Here is a 21,458-nt window from a genome sequence, read left to right as displayed (position 1 = left end):
TAAGCATGCTGAAATCCCCATCTAAGTCCCTAGGACTTAAGTTCATGCATAGGGAAAGACTTAAGCATGAACATGATTAAATGCTTATCTGAACCAGGGTCCTAGCCCTTGTGACCTGACCCAGATGTGCTGCTGTCTAATTGTGTTTGTAGCCAGACTGACACAATGGGTCAAATTCACTACTGGTAGAGGCAGAAGCAGTTCTACAAACTTTAATTTAGTTGTGTCTAATTGGGGTTTTGACATTATGCCTATGTCTCTGAAAATTGAGTACTGTCTCCATGCATCTCAATGGAGTATATACTCTGAAGCCTAATGACGAGCATTGGCATCACAACATTATTAAATATGTTATTGCTGAGCATTATAGCAGAAATATCCAGCTATGATGTTTATTCATCATGACCAAACACCATAGAAATTAGATACTAGAGAAAAAGCCATATTAGGTGTGTGATGTACCACCTGTAGTCTCTGGACACTCACTCTCTCTCCCTGAAGGAGCAGAGTATAGGGAAGAGAGGTAGTGAGTTGCTGTGCTAAATAGCCAGATAGATTTGGCAGGGGTTCAGCAGCTGGTAATTGTGGAAGGTTCAATACTCTCTGCAAGTTTGAAGCCCCCTCTGGACTCTTAGTAGCTGGCAGAATATTATTGTTGGGTGTTTGCTGCAGGGATTCTTGTTTGTGGCTCACAGGGGAAGCTTAAATCTTTCTTTTCAGATGCTGGGAAAGCAAGGAGATGGAAAGCAAGCTAGAGCCGCCATTTGCAGCTGCTAGGGAAGCCTGGGGAGAGAGTGTAGCAAAGGCTGTTGTCTGTCACTATACTTCTTTTCAGACATCTTCAGTGGAATTGCCTTTCCTATTTTCTGATATGAAAACAAATGATAAAGAACTTACGGTGACAGTTATTTTTCCACTTAATGATTCAAGAAGAAGCTTCAAGATTTATTTGATCAACAGCTCAGAAAACTTTCAAAGAAGAATAAAGTTCACAGGTTGTTTGCAGAGCCATTTTCAGGTAAAGCAGAAAGAGTTTAAATCAAAGTTCAGCCAATAAGGATTGACTTACAATTCTCCAATCCAAATCTCTTAAAAGAATTTTTCTGAATTTCTACAAATGCTTGTCAAATGCCTGATATTCAGAGTTATGTTAGACAGATGCGATTTATGCAAGCTTACAACATGCACTTACAGCACTCTATACATAAAAAATAATAGCAATTAGCTGCATATTTTAGAATTAGGACTTCAAAAAACTGAACTTCCATCCCACGAGCAATTCTGATATTTCAACATTTGCTTTCATCCCAAAAAGTTGAAATATTAAAAACGTTCGTGAAACAAAGTTCTGAAAATTTTTACTTCGCCATTTCAAAATGTAAAAATATATTTGAAACTAAACATTATTTTCAAGTTTTCCTGGAAATTGAAAAATTTCATTGAATGACTTTTTCCTGCGAAACATTATTTCACTAAAAATGTATACTTCTTAATTGAATTAATACTTCTTTTAATACTTATTTTGTTGGGACATTTTTATTGTAGAAAAATTTCAACCAACTCTAGTCAGAATAAATCTCACTTGCATTTATATCTAAGTTAAGTGCAGCCCTTGGATTCCTGGTAACTTACCAATGCAGCCCAGGTGCTGCAAATATTGTGCACCACCTTCTGTTGTAGGCAAAAAAATAACTTCTTACAGCTCTCATGATATTAATATCTCTCTTCCTGATCCCTATCCTGAATCCCTTGGAGCTGGAGGCACTAAGGATACAGAGGAGCACCCACAGAATAAGACTAGGAGGAGGAGCCAACAGGAAGGAGAATGGAAGATGTCTCAGACATATTGAGAAAATGTCAGCAGCTGGAAGAAGAGGGGTTCTAGAAAAGATTAGGTGGAACATACCAGTGTCCAAATGAGAGAAACATAAAGCAAAAAGCAGATTAGCATACAGCAGGGTTGGCAACCTTTCAGAAGTGGTGTGCCGAGTCTTCATTTATTCACTTTAATTTAAGGTTTCGTGTGCCGGTAATACATTTAAACGTTTTTTAGAAGGTCTCTCTCTATAAGTCTATATATAATATAACTAAACTACTGTTGTATGTAAAGTAAACAAGGTTTTCAAAATGTTTAAGAAGCTTCATTTAAAATTAAATTCAAATGCTGATATTAAGCCGTCGGCCTGCTCAGCCCACTGCCAGCCTGGGGTTTTGTTCACCTAGGCCAGCAGCGGGCTGAGTGGGGCCTGCGGCCGGAACCCCGGCTGGCAAGGGGCCAGCAGCCAGAACCCCAGGTTGGCAGCAGGCTGAGCGGGGCCGGGGGCTGGGATCCCAGACCGGCGGCGGGCTGAGCAGCTCAGCCTGCTGCCGGTCTGGGTTCTGTCCGCTGGCTCCTGCCAGCCAGGGTCCCGGCTGCCGGCCATGCTCAGCCCACTGCCAGTCTGGGGTTCTGGCTGCCGGCCCTTTGCCAGCTGGGGTCCCAGCCGCTGGCCCCACTCAGCCTGCTGCCAACCTGGTGCTCAGGGTGGGGATGTGGGGGGTGCAAGAGTCAGGGCATGGGGTGTGGGGGGCTGGGTATGTGTGGGGAGTGCAGGAGTCAGGGCAAGGGGTGTGGGGGGGGCTGGGTATGTGAGGGGAGTGCAGGAGTCAGGGCAGGGGGTGTGGGCAGTGCAGGAGTCATGGCTGGGGTGTGGGGGGGCTGGGTATGTGTGGAGGGTGCAGGAGTCAGGGCAGAGGGCTGGGGGCACGTGAGGGGGTGCAGGAGTCAGAGCATAGGGTGTGGGGGGGCTGGGTATGTGTGGAGGGTGCAGGAGTCAGGGATGGGGTCATGGGGGGGATGCAGGGAGCTCAGGTGCAAGGGAGGTGCAGGGATCAGGGCAGAGGGCTGGGGGTATGTGAGGGGGTGCAGGAGTCAGGGCATGGAGTGTGAGGGGGCTGGGTATGTGTAGAGGGTGCAGGAATCAGGGATGGGGTCGTGGGGGGGATGCAGGGGTCAGGGCAGAGGGCTGGGGGTGGGTGGGCTGGGATCAGGGGGGTGCTTCCAGTCCTCTGCCCTCTGAGCGGCTCATGGCAGGGGGCTGGAGGGATATGCCCCACTCCTACCCCCCGTCCCCCTGCCTCTTCTTCTCTTCCTTACCAGTCTGAGAAGTGAGGCCGCTGGGGCTGGTCTTCCCCCCTCCCTTGCAAGGGCCATCGGCTGCAGGGAGGGAGAGCAGGCGGGGCTCGACGCAGCACACTGGGGGAAGAGGCGGGGGAGGGGGAAGCTTGGCTGCCGGCAGAGCCTGCCGTACAGCAGCAGCCGGCAGGACCAAGCTTGCTTCTGCCCCTGCCAAGGAGAGAGGTAGGCGGGGGGCAGAGAAGAGCGGGCTGGGTTGGGCAGGATTTTTAATGGCACGCTGCTGCCTGCCGGGGTCCGGCTGATGGGGTTCAGCAGCAGGCTGAGCGGGACCCTGGCAGCCAGCAGCGTGCCATTAAAAATCGGCTCGCGTGCTGTCTTTGGCACGTGTGCCATAGGTTGCTGACCCCTGGCATACAGAAAGGAAAAGGAGAGACTCGGTGGAAAGGACATAAATTCATAGAATGAATACACCCTGTTATGGGGCTAGTATTGTTTTAGGAGCTTAGCCTGTGTGTGTGTTTGTACAGCACCTAGCACAACAGTGCCTAACTTGGTTTAGGTGTTTAGGTGATGGGGTGTACCAACCCAACACAGGGCCTGAAAGGGTTGAGAGCCTGTAGGGGCAATCATCCTCGCCCCACTACACCTGCAGTAGGTATCAAGCCAGGAGGAAGGAATTAAAAGGGCTGAACATGGCTCAGTTAAGGACTGACCTGGAAGGAGAGCAGATTTCTGGCTCTCACTCAGTAGAGGAGCCTGGCTAGAGTCAGAGAGCTGAGCTGGGCTGCTGGCAGATAGAAGGTAGATAGGTCTGCAGCAGGGAACCCAAGGAAGTTGAAAAAGAAAGCAGCAGGACATGAGTCCACTCTGGATTCTGTACACTGGTGGAAGTGTGGGCAGGGAGTGGAAAGACTCCTACAGATTCAGGGATTGCCCTGTGAGGGAGTGGAGAAAACACTTCTGCAGCAGAACCAGCTGGGTAACAGAAAGTTCTAAAAAGCTCTGTAGAGAGGAGGCTTACCAAGAACAAAGCTGATACAGGAGAGCCCAGGAAAAGACTAAGGGAAAGGAGCAAGACAGGGAAATGTAGGACGTGGTCTAGGGAGGTCTGTGCAGTCAGGCACTGACTGCCTATTCAAGGGTCCCTTGACCAGAACCCAGTAGAAAAGGATTGCCTAGATTCCGCTACCAGCCCACGGAGAAAGGTGCAGTTGAAATTCCCTAAGAATGGGTAAGGACTATTGAAAGCCCCTGACACCAGGGGTAAGGACTAGTGAGTCTGGAGTCTGACTGAAGGTTCAATGTGAAGTTGACCAACTATTATTTGTGCGACTAATGGTCTACCCTGGATGGGGTGGGATTCTATGTGACCCGGATGGAGGGCCAAGTCACAAGAAGCAGCAAACTATCACTGGGACAAAATGGCTTTTGGCAGGGGACACAAAAGGAGAAAAGTCTGGCATGCCATAGCCAGTCACTAGGGAACCCATGCTGGCCAGTGAGTCTCATGCTTTCACTACAATAAATATACATTCACTAATTATAATAGCAGGCACTGTCCATGTAAATAACCAAACCAAAGGATTAATGCACCAACAGTGAGGAAGTACATTACCTTAATTTTATCAGTTAGACCACCAACGAACAACACGGCATTTGCATCTACATCCAGAATAGTATAACCAGGTGGAGAGACTGCGCTGAAGGTACTTGGCATGATGGTTGCTTTGGGACCATCCAGAGCTTGTACTGAAATTGTGCCATTTCTTCCAGTCCTTGGAATTGGACCAAAGCAAATAAATAAGTAAATACATCTGCTGTTAAACCACAACAAATAAAGCCTCATATTTTCCAGACATCTTTGACAAGTGACACACACCACTGGTCTGTTTGTAACTTGGTACTATTCAATTTTTAATACAAATCAATAGAGGTTTCTTAGTTCTCATATACCTGTGCAAGCGCCAAATATGATCACATAACAGATGTTTATTCTCACCTCAGTATTCTCACTGCATATAATTCACTATATGCATGCATGACATGGTGAATTCACCCACTAAAATAGTAATTATCAAAAGTGAAGATTCTCTATGACCAAAATAGTATGGTGTAATTGTATCTTGACAACAAATGAAGTAGCCTATGATTCAAATTCATTTCTGAACTTCATATGGAGTATTTGATTAATTTTATTCCTCTGAAGTGGATGATCATATAACAAAGTCCTTTAATTTACTTCATTGTAATGCAGGAGACCTGCATCCTCCACAAAGGAGCTCCCTGGTTGATTATTATACTCAGACACAAGCCCATTATGTTTAAAATGGCTGCCTCGTTGTGTTTAAAATTGCCTTTTTATATTTTATAATATGATTTGCCACTTTGTGAACAGTTTCTTCAGTGTTTCCTGTTTCTGTATTCAGGGTAGGAAATAAATGCAGTATCTCAGATATTGGCGTGGTAACTGTTGGCCAATACTTACAGCTTAATGGAAACCACTTTATGTACTTTTGCACAATAAGGTATGAACTCCCCCACAGACTATTAGCCTCATGGAAAGGTTATTTCAAAGGAAAGGTTAGTTTCCTATTAATTTGCAACAATGTCTCAATATTGTACCTAAGGTATGACCTTTTGGATTTTACCTTTGACCTTGAACTGTCACATGTGAACTCCTCCTACATTATTAAGAGTTTTTTTCCATGCCAAAATCGTTGGAAAGGTAAATCCCCTAGTTTTACAATTAGATCTTGGATTTCACATATGATCAATGTTGTGATAATGTGGGCATTCTTAATATGGGCATATGATCATGCAATCCTAATACAGACTGAATTATGAATTCATGTTGTTATATGGAACATATTTAACTTACGTTATCTGTGATTAATAGGGAAACATACTGAGTTTACTACAACTTGTCTTTTTCTTCTATAACAGTCCACACATAATTTCACCCACTTCACTTACTTCTTATATCTGTCAAGAATTACTACCTAGCTAATTGAATAATGTTTAGCTATTCATCTTCTGTATCTTTGTGGGCTACCCCATTTTATTCTAAAAAATAATTCCCTAACTGTTTGCAAGCAAAGCTAAATGACCTTTTCTCAGAAACTAGAACTGATATTTGCATTTCTGATACAAGAGAGTTTCTGGATAGACAGAGGTAATAAGATAACATTTCACCTAAAGCCTTCCCAGGTAGCATTTCTAGCTTGAAAAATAGCCACGGGCCCCACCCCTTTATTATGTCTCAGCTAGCAAATCAAAACTTTACTTTCGTTTTACAAAGTATCATAAAATTGTCTGGATTTAAACATATAAAATCAATTTTTTTTCTCATTAAAAGAAAATATGTCTGTGAGTGCTGAAGTAAGCAGTAAGCCTAAGAGTTACCACTTAGAAGGAACTTGTGATTAGCACTATCCAATATTTTACTTCAGGACCACATCCAAAGTAAAGCAATGAAGCCTGAACATAACTAAGTACGTGAGTAGTCCCATTAAAGTCAGTGGGACTACTCTTGTGTTTAAAATTACACGAGTTTAGGCACTCTACTGAATCAAGGTGTTGGAGGGGGTGAGGAGAGAGAGCAAGACTCCTGTAAATATATAAATCTCATTTCCATTGAAACTCTGAATTTTATTATCTCAAAAATGTATAGACTTTTGGCTTATATACCTAAAAGGGTAGAAATATCAGTACAGGAATTGGTGAAAGAACAGTGTGAGTATAGGAGACACTTTTATTAAGCCACTCATATTTGGAGGTTACTGAAAGATAATGTTTGGTGCCTTCAAACTGTACTAAAATCAATATTCAGTAAAACCAGAGTACAAGACCAAATTCAATAAATCTGAAATCACTGGGCAGAATATGGTACACATTTTTAAGAGCTCTCACATGTCCTAAACAGCATAGGGGATCTTTGATCTTCAACTAGAATACAGTGCTAACAACAGATCCTCCTCCTTAAATAACTCTCTCTCTCATTTGAGAAGGGCTAGTGAGCTTGAAAGGAAGAACAGTTGTCGAGGATAAGAGACATTAATAGGATTTGAATGATAATTTGTAAGTGACAGCTGGGTTCCTATGAGATACTTGGCAGACTGGAGAACATGTACCAGCACCTTGGTAACTGACAATCTGAAAAATGCACACTGCACTATTCATAAACGCTTACTACTTAAGAGATGCATGGAGCAAGTGGGCTTCACCTTCCACTAGCCATCACCATCTGAATAACTTTTGTAGCACCACATATACATACTTGCTCTTTAATCCACTTGAGAGGGGAGTTACAAAGAGCAAAGTGGGCTGGCAGTAAAGTGTATGTGCCTAAAATAAACATCTCTTTCTACAGCTGTTCTTCCCCAAAGGAAGAATATTCCAAACAGAAAGTTAAGGTTCCCCTTAATGGAAAATAGATGGTTTCAACCTTCTCAGCAAGATTGCTAAGTAATAATAATGAGGTGGTATCTTTGAATAAACCAAGAATTAGACTAGGCCTGATTCAAAACCCAGTGAGGTCAATTGGAGTCTTTTCATTGACTCTGTTGGGCTTTGGATCAAGTCTTTATTGTATTTGATTGTGTCACAGAATTGACTGCTTTGTGTATTGATAACTTGTTTAACATGATTCTCATACAGTAAAACTTTATGTAAATTTTGCCTTCTTTTCAGTGTTTTCATTGATCAGGATTTTTATCCCAATTAGTTTTTACCTTTACAAGAAAATAACATACTCACAATATACATAACAGTCCCTGCACTAGGGAATACCAATGGAATAACATAAGTTGTACTTTAATTATTTGCAACAATATTAAGTTTTCAGGGTGAAACACACACACACACATATATATACATACTGTATATGTGTATGTACATACTGTATGCATATTTATATATAGACATATTTTAAACATATAAACATAGAAAAGTACTGCTAGACTGTAATTAAAAATATACTCTACAAAATATATGCAATCATTACTGTACCCATCCGACAGACCGGGAAACTGTGACTCAGAGGTTAAGCGAATTGTCCAAGCTAGAATTTGCCTCAGTCCCCTGCTCTAACCATTAGACCATGCTGCCTCAAAATGAGAGAAAGAATATCCCCTCCCACATCTGGATTTTATTCCCCACTCTGCTGAGTGAACTTGAACAATTCAGTCATCTTTGCGTGTCAGTTTCTGCTCCTTTTTAAAATGTGTTGGGATCCCTGGATAAGAGGTGCTGTATAATTCTAAAATTGCAACATTATCATTTGTGTGTGTATACATCTGTGCATATACACACACACCTACAGAGCTGCTTTAATCCCATCCCCCAGTGCATGTGCTGGTCTGCCCCCTCAACTGAGCCAGTCTCTTCCAGTTGCTCTTTTGTTCAGGTAAGTGACGCCCACCTACCCCCACTTTTTGACCCTTCCTAGAGACCCAAGGCAGTGTGTGTGTGTGCGCACTATCTTCTTCCTCTCTGCTCCCCAGAAAAAGTCCCAAAGCTTCAGAGGTTGCAGGAAGCCCATTAGAGGAACAAGTATCCCCACCACTGGATATAATTGTTAGTGGCGTCAAGTAAATTCAAAAGTATGCAGCTGAATCTGGCCAAAATTTAAAGAGAGAAGGTGAGAAAGTGAAACTGGTGCAATTGGTCTGAGACCTTTATCAAAGGATGCAAGAATGCTATTAGTGATACAATAATGATGCAAATTAAAGGTCTTCAGCGTGTGCTCCCTTGATTCTGCTTTAAGAATACAAAACCAGTCCTGAGTTCTTCATCTTGATCCTAAAAATCCAACTAGTGTCTCCATAATCTAATCCTTCTAAACACTGCTCCACTCCTCAGACTTGTGCTACTGTAATTGCTTCCCTTGCTGATTTAGCAGTTTGTTCCAGTTGCTTTAGATCTAATGCCCTATATATCACGAACAACAGCTTAATAGGCAATGTGCATTTGTAGGATGTCTATATCATGTCCTGACTCCATTTTCTGCTGAAATAGTTTTCCTGTAAATGAAAGTCCTGTACTACTGTGACGTGCAGTTATTTCAGTATGTGTAATATGAATTCAAACCGCACTAACCTGATGAAGATCTTGCATAAGTATCCCAATTTGAGTTTTCCCAGCTATAAGATTTAATTGAGCCAGCATTTGGACACTCTGCTGAAATTTTATTTAGCTCTCTGCTTTGAATGGCTTATTCTGTGATTTCATTAAATTGTTTAAATTGAACATCATTTCCCTCTTCTGAAAGCTATGGACATAATAGAAATTAAAACTCCTATTTTTTCTTCCTGTCTCATTTGATGACTATTTTATCTTTTGTGTGTCTAACACGATGTAAAATTAACATATTATGATGGGAAAAGATTTATTCAAATTAGGATTCATGTTCTTTATCTGATTTCATTTGATCTGATATTACATAAATTATAGGGATTTGTTCAGCACTAGCAAATAAAGGACACATCATATATATAGTACACACATGTAGCATGGTTTGCTATTAAAATATTACAGCTCCCTTTGCAAATAATTAGTGCTGACATGATACTGTTTATGCATGAAATATAGTGTTCTTTACGCTAAATGCAGTAATGTTATCTACTTACCAAAGTAAAAATTATAAAGATTTTAATAGTGCCTACCCCTACAGTAAATAGATAGTATGCACAGAGATTCAAACACATCTAGTTTTTTTAAACTAACCTATTCTTTTGGTCTTAATTGCTGTACCAGATGGTATGCACTTCAGGGAAATACCAATATAGTGCCTCCAAATATATGGATCAAGAAGCCAACATAACTTTCAGCTATTAATTTATCTAAACTTCTAAAATTAAAAAACACTCAACATTTGCTTTTTTTCCAAAGCATGTAAAAAATCTGTGTTGTTTAAACAGACCAAAATATTTTTAATGTTGATTTCCCATAAACCACATCTTTTCAAATGTTTTCAGCATGAAGGGGCATTGTGCCTATTAGGTTGGCATGTTAAGTAAGAATCAATGTACTGGGATGTGACAGGCCATCCATTCCCAATACCGCATCAAACCAAGAGGTTTTGAAAAGACACAATTCATTGAAAGCCAGAGAGAAAAATATAGTTTTCAGTTTGAGTGCAAAAATAGCCTTTAACTTTTAAACATTTTAAAAATGATTCTGTGCTAATGAGTAACGTTTTAAACGTTATTATCAATATTTATTTGTACACACACATATGATGACACAGACCCTGACATGAAGTGCTTACACTCTGATAAGCAAACAGACAAAAAGTTGGGGAGAGGAACAGCACATACAACTGCATCTTTTAGATAATCTATCCCAAAATTCTTGTCTACTAAGCCACAGTTATTTGGCTAAATTCTTGTAGGCCTCATGCTAGAAGTGTGTCATAAGAAGAAGTTTGGAGGAGAGAGTTTGTCTTACTGATGCACTGAGGAAAGATGTTCCGAGCACAAAGAGGAATTTGAGAGAAGTGGAAGTGGGGGTAAGACTGGCATCACTGACAGAATAGAGGGCTGGGGGCTCCACATAAAATACAAGAGTGGCTAAGGAAGGAGGGGCAAAGATGTGAAGGGTCTTAAAGTGATAACAAGAGGCTATAACATGAGGAGTAAAAAAAGGGGAGCTTTTAGTTGTTGGATTTTGTGTGGACTGAAGGAGGAAGGGCAAAGAAGTACATGGGTAAAAGCAGATTATGGACATTAAACATGTGTAATATATTTCAATAGCAGTCAGAGAGACACGCTGTGTAACACATTTATAACCTCTTTGGCTACAAACTCTCTGAAAACGTACTATTGGACACAGGTTCAAAAATCCATTAAACTGGATTATATTTATCATCGTCAAAGGTACCTCTTTTTTAAAACTACTGTTACAAATGCTGTATTTAAGAATGTGACTCTGAAGAGAGTGAACCTGACAGAATGCTTGCTCAGTTTCATCATTTTTTGGGGTAAGAACTAAAGCTTGCAAATTAATTGAGTACTTGCCTAGAGGCTTCAATCCGGTACCAAAATGCATCATCAATGGTCAGATCTGGATACTCAACCCGTCCAACGCCAGATCCCACATCCCACAAGAAGTTCACCTTGCCTTTACGCATCTCTATGGCCAAGAAGTCAGTCTAAGACACAAAAAACAATCTATGGTATAAGGAATCAAATACTGGGATTAGAACAATCCTTGTAAATCCCTACCCCTTCAAGCTTCTGAAGATCATTAGTAACCTAATGGGCCTCGAGACCCATGCTCACATAACAAAATTTATACAATAACTCCCATGAGAGACCTAAGTTCAGTCCTCAACCTCTTAGCCCCAGGTTCCCATCTTGCTAAGTGATGTTTGTCCACACAATGCTGGATCATTGACTGTCTCTCAAGTTGTTAACTGAAATACTATACAAACATTCATTTGCCTGGAAATCCTAAAATGGAAAATGTGAGCGTTTTATAGGTTAATACACACTGCCATCCTAAATCTTCATTTATAGTAGGAAAATAATGCATAGCTCAGGATGTTAGGAAAAGAACACTTTTTCCATTTATTGAATTATTATTGATGGTTCTAGAAGCCGGTTTGCTGGAGGGTTCATAGAAAACTGAATCTTTCGTCTCTACACATTCCTGAAGTTATAGTCTTGACTTGAAGTCATAGTAAACAGGATCTTTGACAGATTTAAGATGATTAGCTATTTCATTCCCAAGGGAAAATACATGAGAAACAAACCAAAAGTCACCCCCGTCATACGGCAGTTCTTACAGCTGTAATGCAGTTCATAAAGGAGTCTCAAATTTGATTCCTAGCTAGAAACAAAATATTTGCCCCCAATGTTATTTCTAAAAACCTATATTAATATAAAAGGCAATATTTTTTGCTTCTTCTATGAGAAACAGTAACTAATTAACCAGTAAAACTCCCAGGCTCTATGATGTTTCTCTGAAGCCGCTGGGAAGAAACATTCTCCTCTTTTTTGTATGTCAGTGATCCAATTTGATTGAGAAACTCTGACAAGGGAAAACTGAAACCACACTTACAAATCTGGCACTTCCAAGATAAAAAAGAAGGTTGTCGGCTACTGCTGTCTTCACATTGACAATGACAGTGTTGTAGCTTCCTTTCTTTATTTCTGGTCTGTACGTGCGAATACAGTCACCTCCAGAAGCCACAGAGACTTTGATCTTCAAAGAAAACAAAGCAGAGAGAACCCGAGTTACAGCTCATTATTCCAGAGAAAACTTATGGGGCTTCAGAAAAACTGCAATCGGATTGTGCTTTTGTTTCATTTCTGTGTCACATGTATTATTGAGGAGTAGGCATTGGTGCTTGCCAGTCAGTATCTGGAACACCGAAATGTGATTTCCTTGTTTAGGAGGATGAATTGTGATCAAGGGCAGTGGTAGCTTAACCTGGCATTCAGACATGACATCAGGAGGAAATTTATTTTACATTAAGAATTACTACAGTAGATAATGGGGAAGCTGTGGTAGTTCACGTGGTGGAGATATTCAAAAGTTGGCTAGATAAAAGAATAATAGAGATACCATCTTGACTTGTATGGCTGCTCTATTTAATAAATAAATAATAATAAATAGTAATAATACCTAGTTCTTATATAGCACTTTTCATCAGTTGATCTCAAAGCACTTTCTACCAATAATTGGTTTCATAACTGCATGGTTCTGTAGTAGCCTCCAACTAAGACATTCTTCACCACTATATATTCCAGGTTTCCTTGTTTTATATTAAGATTAGATTCCTTTTCCTGTCAGATGTTGCTAGTTCCATTTTAATGGATCCTTGTTAAGTCTTAAATATCATAATGTATTAGTGATGATTATAAGTTCCTTTGATATTGACTGTAACCATGATCAACTCAGTGGGTATTAAGGTGAATGGCGTACACACTAAAGAAGAAATTCCACAGTAATTACGTGGACCATTTAACGGCTTCTGGATTCTTGGTACCAAAAGCAAGCAAACAAACATTGTTATTTGCTTTCTCCAAGCTCTCTGGATACAGAAATGAATTAAAGCCCTGATGCTGAAAATCACTGCAGTTCCTGCATAAATTTAAGCATGTGAGTCGTCCCACTGAGGTCATTGTTACTACTTACGTGCTTAAAGTTATGTAGGTTCTGAACGGTTTCAGAGTAGCAACCGTGTTAGTCTGTATCCGTAAAATTTACTTTCTGGATCAGGGCCTACTTAGAATTCAGGTTTGGTGAACTGAGGGAACCCAGTACCTCACTGAGGGCAGCAGAGAGGACTGGGTAGGGTCTGAATGTGTCATTTGAGAGATATGTTTTGGGGGGCACTAAAAGTTTTGTTGCATTCATGGATCATTTAGTTTTAATCAACTGATATTTGTATTTTATATTTGTCTCAGGCGTGTACACTTATAATGTCCTATTGCAGCCTCCAGACAAAGTTTTAAAATACTAATTTATAAAATTTAACTATTCTGAAATATATCATGCTACATTCACAAAGATTTAGGAGCCTGCATGCTTGCAACCATTTATATGTTTTATGAGAGCTTTTTATGAACCTGAAAAAAAAACATTGAAAGGATAAAAGATCAAGTAGGGTTACCATACGTCCGGATTTTCCCGGACATGTCCGGCTTTTAGGGGGCTCAAATCCCCGTCCGGGGGGAAATCCCCAAAAGCCGGGCATGTCCGGGAAAATCGGGAGGTCAGCCGGGCCGGCGGGGAGCCGGGTCAGCCGGGCCGGCGGGGAGCCGGTCAGCCGGGCCCGTGGGGAGCCGGTCAGCCGGGGAACTGGGTCGGCCGGGCCGGCGGGGAGCCGGGTCGGCCGGGCCCGCGGGGAGCCGGGCCCGCGGGTCAGCCGGGCCCGCGGGGAGCCGGTCAGCCGGGCCCGCAGGGAGCCGGTCAGCCGGGGAGCCGGGTCAGCCAGGCCGGCGGGGAGCCGGGTTGGCGGGGAGCTGGATCAGCCGGGCCCGCGGGGAGCCGGCCGGCGGGGAGCCGGTCAGCCGGGGAGCCGGGTCAGCCGGGCCCGCGGGGAGCCGGTCAGCCGGGGAGCCGGGTCGGCCGGGCCCGCGGGGAGCCGGGGAGCCGGGTCAGCCGGGCCGGCGGGGAGCCGGTCAGCTGGGCCGGCGGGGAGCCGGTCAGCCGGGGCCGGGAGCCGGGGGGTGCGCCGGGCCGCCGGGGGCCAGCAGTGCTGGGTGGGCCGGGGGTGGTCGGCCGGGGCCGGCACCCCAGGGCCCGAGCCGACCCAGGCTGGAAACGCCGGGGGGCCAGCCTGGGCCGCGCCTCCTCCCCCCACACCCCCCTTACCTGCTTCAGGCTTCCGGCGAATCAAATATTCGCGGGAAGCAGGGGAGGGGGCGGAGACTTTGGGGAGGGGGCGGGGTTGGGCGGGGGGTGGGGGCGGGGCTGGGGGCGGGGCCGGGGGCCGTGGAGTGTCCTCCATTTGGAGGCACAAAATATGGTAACCCTAGATCAAGGACAGTAAAAGAACATGGTTTACTAGTTAGCAAAGACAATCTAGAGAGCCAGACTCATTTCTGGCCCTTCAGACATAGTTGCTATGTGAATTTGGGCAAGTCATTTAATTTCTCTTCATGTTAGCTTTCCCATCCATAGAATAAGGATAACAATAGTGTACAGAAATGCTGAGAGGCCAAGTACTTTGAAGTCTTTGGATGAAATGTGTTATATAGGGAAAAAGGATGATGATGATGAAGAACCTGCCCTTCTGTCTTACCTATATTTCTATGAGAAGACGAAATGCACTTTATCAGATGGAGCAGACATGCCACGGCTCCATTATTGTGCATACGTTCCTTTCAGCCATTTGTGCTCCAGTATGTTGGTTTTGTTTGAATTATACAGGAGCTTAACTGAATGTTCATCTCTTAGGATTTTCTTTAAGTTTTCTTGATTATTGCAGGTCAGAAGCCAAATAAGTTTATTATCACTAGTTGATCCCTGAGTTTAAAAATATAATTACATTGGAGATACAGACTTTGGACTCAGTAACCAGGTAAGGAAATATGCTCTTAACCCAAGCACAAGGGCCTATTCAATTGTTACCAGGAGAAGTAAATATCAAGAAAATAGGAAAGCAAGTGCACTCTACATTTTCAGTTAGCTTGAGATGGTCCAAAAAGCAGCCAAATCTGCTGCTACCAAACCCATGTGTTTCATAAGTAATGGAACTCCTACAAAATTAGGTTTTTAATAACTATACCCACGCTGAGGCAGAAAACATCATTTTGGTATTGTTTCAGTATTAATTTGTGCACAACTATCGAAATACGGAGGTATTTTCTCTTCCGTGACCCCTCCCTGTACCCTTATCCAAGCTACCTCTCCCCCAATTGTCCCATAGTACTAACATTCCTATAGGTATTCCTCATTCAACAGGGCTGTGTTGTAAATGGGGAGCAAACCACAGGGAAAACCCAGACATCAGGTTCTGTCTGCCTAGATATTTATACTGCACTCTTTACCAGAGGTATTTTGGACTGGGATGGCTTCTTTTGCTGCATGAATGGATACAAACTACCCACAACACAGCGTTACTGAAAAAGAAGTGCTTACAGAATTGGCCTGTTTCCGGGCTTGGTTTATCAGTTCTTTTAGCTGAGAGATGTTTTTCCCCAAATTATCCTGAAGTTCTTTGACTGGTTTGAGTTTATCCAGTAGCCGATCTGCTTCCTTTTCTAGGGTTTTAACAGTGGCATCTGCATCAGCAACTTCATATGAAAAAAAAAAAAGCAGAAATTTAGAAGGGAGAGTCTGATAGAGTGGACACAAACACCAATAGCAAAATCCAAGAACATTCTTACTGAAAATTCAGCTTCCTGAGACAACCCTGGGGATAAGTAGTTTAGGAATGTTTTTAGACTGATTTTAAAATTGCAATGTGAGAAAATGGTAGCAGTATGGATCAGTATTTATGTCTGAGGTTGGTACTGGTAGAAAATACTGTGGTACAATATAGCTCCAAGTTCAGAGTTTACCTTTCTTCTTTACTCCTGCTTTAATGAAACATGTTGGATTAAAAGAGCAATTCATTAGTTATTTGCACAAAATTTAGAGAATTAATTTTTAACTTGGTTATACGGTCACGACTAGGAAAATTTTTATCCTGATCACAAGTTTCAGATTATCCCATGTGCAATAATAATTGTGATTAAAAATATTTTACAGAATAGTAGCCACTGCATATATTTTCCCATCTCTCAGATGAACTCCATTAGTTCACATAAGGATCTCATCTCCTCTCCCCCTTTCCTTGAGTTCTAGAACGACTGAAATTCCCTCCCACATACAGCCATCCAATAGTCCCACAGCTTTCTCAATCTCCCTCAACCTCTAGAAGATCTGTAGAATAAAACATTTGACTTGCATGGCAGCTGGTGTCCAGGAAGGAGAGTCTGTGCGGCTGATATAGTAAGGGGGCAAGCCAGTAATAAGAAGGCAGCCTCAAAAAGTTTGGATAAGGTCCAAACAGATATTCAAATTTTGGATGTTTATCCAAACTGAATAAAGATATGTAAGGTTTACCCCTTACTAGGCACAAGACACCAGGTTCTTGAGAAAAAACAAGAGCTCCTATGTTAATCTCTTTCTCCTCACTTTGAGATAAGGCATATTGCTTATGGTACATCCTGCGAGAATAATTTAAATCTTTAGTTCCATTGTTGCAGCATTTAAAAAAGTAAATGTTCTAATGCAGCACCAAAATGTGGCACTATGAAAAAGCTCTTGCGGTAGGTAATGAGGCAGCAGATACTGAAAAATAGCAATATATATATATAAATATATATATATATACACACACACACACACACTCACTCTCATGCATTATATATAGTATGTATCTGATGCCTCATTGCCTAGACAATGCCTATATAAACACACATACTGATTTCTGTAGGTAAGGTATAGAGACAAGAGAGAAACAAAAGAAAATGTTGCAAGATAATATTTTTAAAAAGTACAAAACACAAAAGCCAAGTAACTTACAGGACAGAATTTTTTTGGAGAAACTCATTACCCACAGCCAGAAATACACAACTAGAACTTAGTTATCAAACTCGGGCAGATTTAAACAGGATAAACGGGTGCCTAACTGCCAATCTGATCACTCATCCACGTGACCTAATTTAGGCTTCCAACTTCAAGTGACAGATCCTTTTGTTTTTTTGTTTCTGAGTCAACATGTTCTTGAACACAACAAATAGTATTATATCTAGGATTTATTGAACTATACAGCATGCTGCAATTTAAATTGTTGAACTTTACCCACTAAACACAAAGGGTCTTCCAGTGAAAATTCTAACACAATCATCACTATATGATAGCAGGAGTCACTTCAATGCTAAAATACATGCAATCAGCCTCACTGGAAGTCCCTTTTAATTATTGTGCCTCAGAACTGCCTTTATGCTCTATAAAGAAGACAATGATCAATACAAAAGGTGTCATTAAGTGTATCCCTAACAGAACTCATTAGCTAATTAACCTAGCACAGGGAAAGGAAGCTTTGATGAATCTAGAGATGGAATCTCCAATCAATGATAGCTTCTTTGATTCTTCTCCCGCCTCCATCCATTTAAGGAATAGTTTTTGGAGCAAATATATCCACTATGTGTTCATTCTGCTGATGCTAGACTTTCTTCTTATGTTACCAGCAGCAATCCTTTAGATTCAAAGGCTTTCCCATCTTTAAGGCCTGTATAATAATATGGAGGCTATACAAAAAGATTCCTATTACAGCAGTGTACTCTAGTAAGATCATGTACTGAATTGTAACAAAAACTATACTGATGCACTATAAATCACATCATGGCAGCAGGGAAAGATCTTTCTTTTGAGGGGATGAGGGGGAAAGAATACAAACAAAATAAAGATCTTACTGTTCTTGGTGGAATCTTTCACAACAGCATTTGTTTTGGCCACATCATCTGCACATTTGCTGTAGTTGTTCTTTAAGCCAAGAAGGTTCTGGTTGAGGTCTTTAATCCTAGCCAGTACATCATTTGCAGTGGTGTTAGCTTGTCCAGCTTTATCTTTAGCTGCTTGCACTTTCGCAGCTGTATCTGTGGGCAAGAAAGGTTCAAAATGTCAGAGCAGTCGTGAATACAGATGGCGGAATCAGACCCTCTGTCTTTCTTGACCTGACAGTTGAATCTTTAAAAACAAAAACAAAAAACCAGAATACCCAGCCTTGTTTAAATGTAGAGAATGAAATATCTTCTTAGCCAGATTAATTTTTCTATGGAACCTTTCCCTGTGCTAGGAATATCTGATTAACCTTGAGAATGAAAGTGATGATCTTCAGAACCCATGGTATGAGGGAGCACTTTGATGTGTCGGTGAAGACAGTACTGAATATTAATCTACATGATCCACATAACTCAGCTGCTGCTCTATAGTTTATGGTTACTTTGAAGTACAGCTGAGTGAAATATTTGTGGTAATAATATTTTTCATCAAAATGTGGCTCCTGACAAATTATCTGAACTTCTATGAAACTGAGCATTTTTTCCTATTGCAACAAAGTTTTGAGCGAGATGATTTTCAGTGCTAGGTGTGAAAATGCTGTGGAAGCTATTAGATATTGTTGATTAGGAAAGGGGAGAGCTCAGTGGCTAAGGCACTAAACTGAGGCTCAGAAGATCAGAGTTCAATCTCCGGTTCCACCACAGACTTCCTGTTTGACTTTAGGCAAGTCACTTAGGCTGCAATCTGGGAGGAATTCTGCTTCTTGAGGAAGGATACTGCCCAGAGCACCCTCTGGGTGAGTTGGTTCTGAAAAGCCAGCTTTGCTTTGGAAATACAATTGAACCCTTTAATACTAGTATTATTAATAATATTTTAAAAGCAAAAGAGTGGGATCTGATTATTTCTTTCCTTATTTTTCCCCAAGGTGTCTGAATGTATTCCTTCTGACCTTCCTTGTGTGATAGCCACCTTAGAATAATGTAAATTCAGGCCACTGTGTTGCTTTAATTTGACATTTATTCACTGCATACCTTGTACTTACTTTTCAGCACACTTATAAAATACACCCATTCCTAAGCATGTGGGTCCTTGTCCTAAAGTGAACTGCCCTCTTACTTTGATTCCTGCTGAGCTACCTTTTCTTGTGTGTCAAGCCTGAAGTATTAGTTCAGGCCATTCTGTTTTGTTGAATCTTTGATGAGCCAGGGATATGACTAGAACGGTTTCCTTGTTAATTCCCCTGTTTGATAACCAATTTACTACATTTTCCTGTCTTTGACATTTATTTGCTACAGATTTTAGTCTTCGTTTGAATCATATTTACAAAGCACGCCATTCATGCGTGTGTGTCCTTGTCCCAGGAGCAAGCACACTCTAACTCTAATCTACATTGCCATTGATTGCATACTTCATATTTCTTATGCTTTCTTCACATTTAGTATTCTGAGTCCTAAGGGCGACGGCCGTCTGAGATCCATTCTGCTTCATTGAGACATCTATCTGCACACAGGCACACCAGTAGCTATTGCAGTAGCGTCACAAAATTAACTAAAGTGCACATGACATAGCACAAAAACTCATGAATGAAAGATTTCAAGGATCTGGGTGAATAAAATAGAATATCCCCAGTTACGTGAAATCTGGAAGATGCAAAAATGCATGAAATGAATTGGTGAAAAATTTTGCACGGAGCTTTGTGTGCAGTTCGTACTTCGAGAATACCTCAAAATGGATAGATTACAACTTTTCTTTGGTGCAGATTTCCAGGGCATTTTTTCAGTTCATAACAACAATAAGCAGTTCTTTAGAGAGAACAGGCATAGCAAACTACATTCTGATATAGATGATAGAGCTTTTTTGTTTACTATAAACAAACATTCAGTTTATAAGTGTCCACTATAATGAAGGTATAATGTATTTCTCTGTCCCTTACTAGCATCACAAAAGGTATCAAATATATGGAGCTCTTGCATATTAATGAGTATGAAAGACTCTTTGCTATTAGTTATAAAGTACAATAAGTTGCATAGCACTTTATGATAATAGAAGAAAGCCTGTCCCGGTCCTGAGGAACTTATAATCTAAATAAGACACAGCACAGCAAGTAATGACAGAAGACAACGGTCTGAGGAGATGTGGGGAATGGAGGATAGATACAACAAATAAGGATCACACAGTTTTGTTTCTGAAGTTGTTGAGTTTACTTCTGATTTTTATCAATGTTGTGTTTTACTCTTCCTATTATTTCATATTATTTTTCTTCCTTGTTCAGATTGGGAGAAGAAGGTCAAGAATGACAGTAGGAGCAGGTGACATAGCAGCAGAACTCAGTGGTGGACACTTAATGAAGGAGGTGAATTTTAAGGAGGGAAAGTGAGGACAGATGGCACACTGGAGCAGAAAGGCAGTTACAGGGACAGGGTCAACATGCAAGAAGTCATGGAGGCCCCAGTGTGAGAAAAAAAGAGAGGGCAACAAGGTATAGCATAGGATGTGAAATGGGATGTCGAAGGAAAAAAAGGAAACAGGGCAGAGCAAGGACAAAGTTGTGAGCCACTGAGATGCTGAGGATGACACTCTTACGCTATTTTAATAATAATTACTAGAGCAATAATTCATTCAGAGCTTGTCTACATTGGGAAGTGATTGTAAAATAAGTTAAGGTGTGAATTAAAAGTGCAAAAGCAATTGCACACTAGCTCCCTGTGGACATTCTTATTCTGCACTAAAAATGCCCTTGTACAGTTTAGCTTAATCCATGAACTCTTCAAGTGGAATAAGTGTCTATATGGGGACCTAGTGCAGAATACTTATTCCACAATAGTTATTCTGAGCTATTTCCCCATGTAGACAAGTCCTAGAGCAATAGTTCGTTACTGTGGGTATATATTCTATTTCTGCACATATCAATGTTTATATATAAAGAAGTGCAGGGCCATTAGTGTGGGACACACAATCATTTATTTAATTCACAAATGACAATGCTGGGGAAACGATATACTATTTACAGAAACTACCATGATTCACTGTTGACTAAGTAGTATTCTAAAGTATAGATGGACCAAAATGACTCGTTCATTTGGATCTCTCTAGATACAGACTCTCTGGAGTCCTATGGGCAATTTGAGATTATTATTTATCCCAGGTCTCTTTGAACTGTTTGTTGATGCCATCATCTTTGTTCTTACCATTCTGGGAAGCACTGTTCTGAAAAGAGGTACTGTCAGGAAGAACTCACAGCTTCTGGAAAAGACTGAATGGCTAACAGGACGCCATCACTCCCTTCCAGAAGTGGGCCATTTGAGAACGACAAAAACATGGCAGCCCCTAAAAGTTC

The 21,458-nt window shown here is 41.3% G+C and overlaps 1 protein-coding gene across 7 annotated transcripts in view; it reads right to left on the bottom strand.

Moving 5' to 3' along the window:
- The window catches only part of LAMA2 (laminin subunit alpha 2), a 470,353-nt gene that overhangs the window by 46,343 nt on the left and 402,552 nt on the right, over positions 1 to 21,458 (bottom strand). For all 7 annotated transcript variants that reach the window (XM_065588563.1, XM_065588564.1, XM_065588566.1 and 4 more), the window contains 5 exons: positions 18,034 to 18,216; positions 15,710 to 15,864; positions 12,179 to 12,322; positions 11,134 to 11,267; positions 4,734 to 4,893 (listed from right to left, as the gene is read on the bottom strand). In XM_065588563.1, the coding sequence (XP_065444635.1) occupies positions 4,734 to 4,893; positions 11,134 to 11,267; positions 12,179 to 12,322; positions 15,710 to 15,864; positions 18,034 to 18,216 (776 nt within the window). The remainder of the gene's footprint in view (positions 1 to 4,733; positions 4,894 to 11,133; positions 11,268 to 12,178; positions 12,323 to 15,709; positions 15,865 to 18,033; positions 18,217 to 21,458) is intronic.

This window comes from Chrysemys picta, chromosome 3 (assembly GCF_011386835.1).
Source record: "Chrysemys picta bellii isolate R12L10 chromosome 3, ASM1138683v2, whole genome shotgun sequence".
In the NCBI taxonomy this organism is placed as follows: domain Eukaryota; kingdom Metazoa; phylum Chordata; order Testudines; family Emydidae; genus Chrysemys; species Chrysemys picta.
The sequence above is the reverse complement of the archived record's forward strand: the minus strand, read 5'-3'. Positions and strand labels throughout refer to the sequence as shown.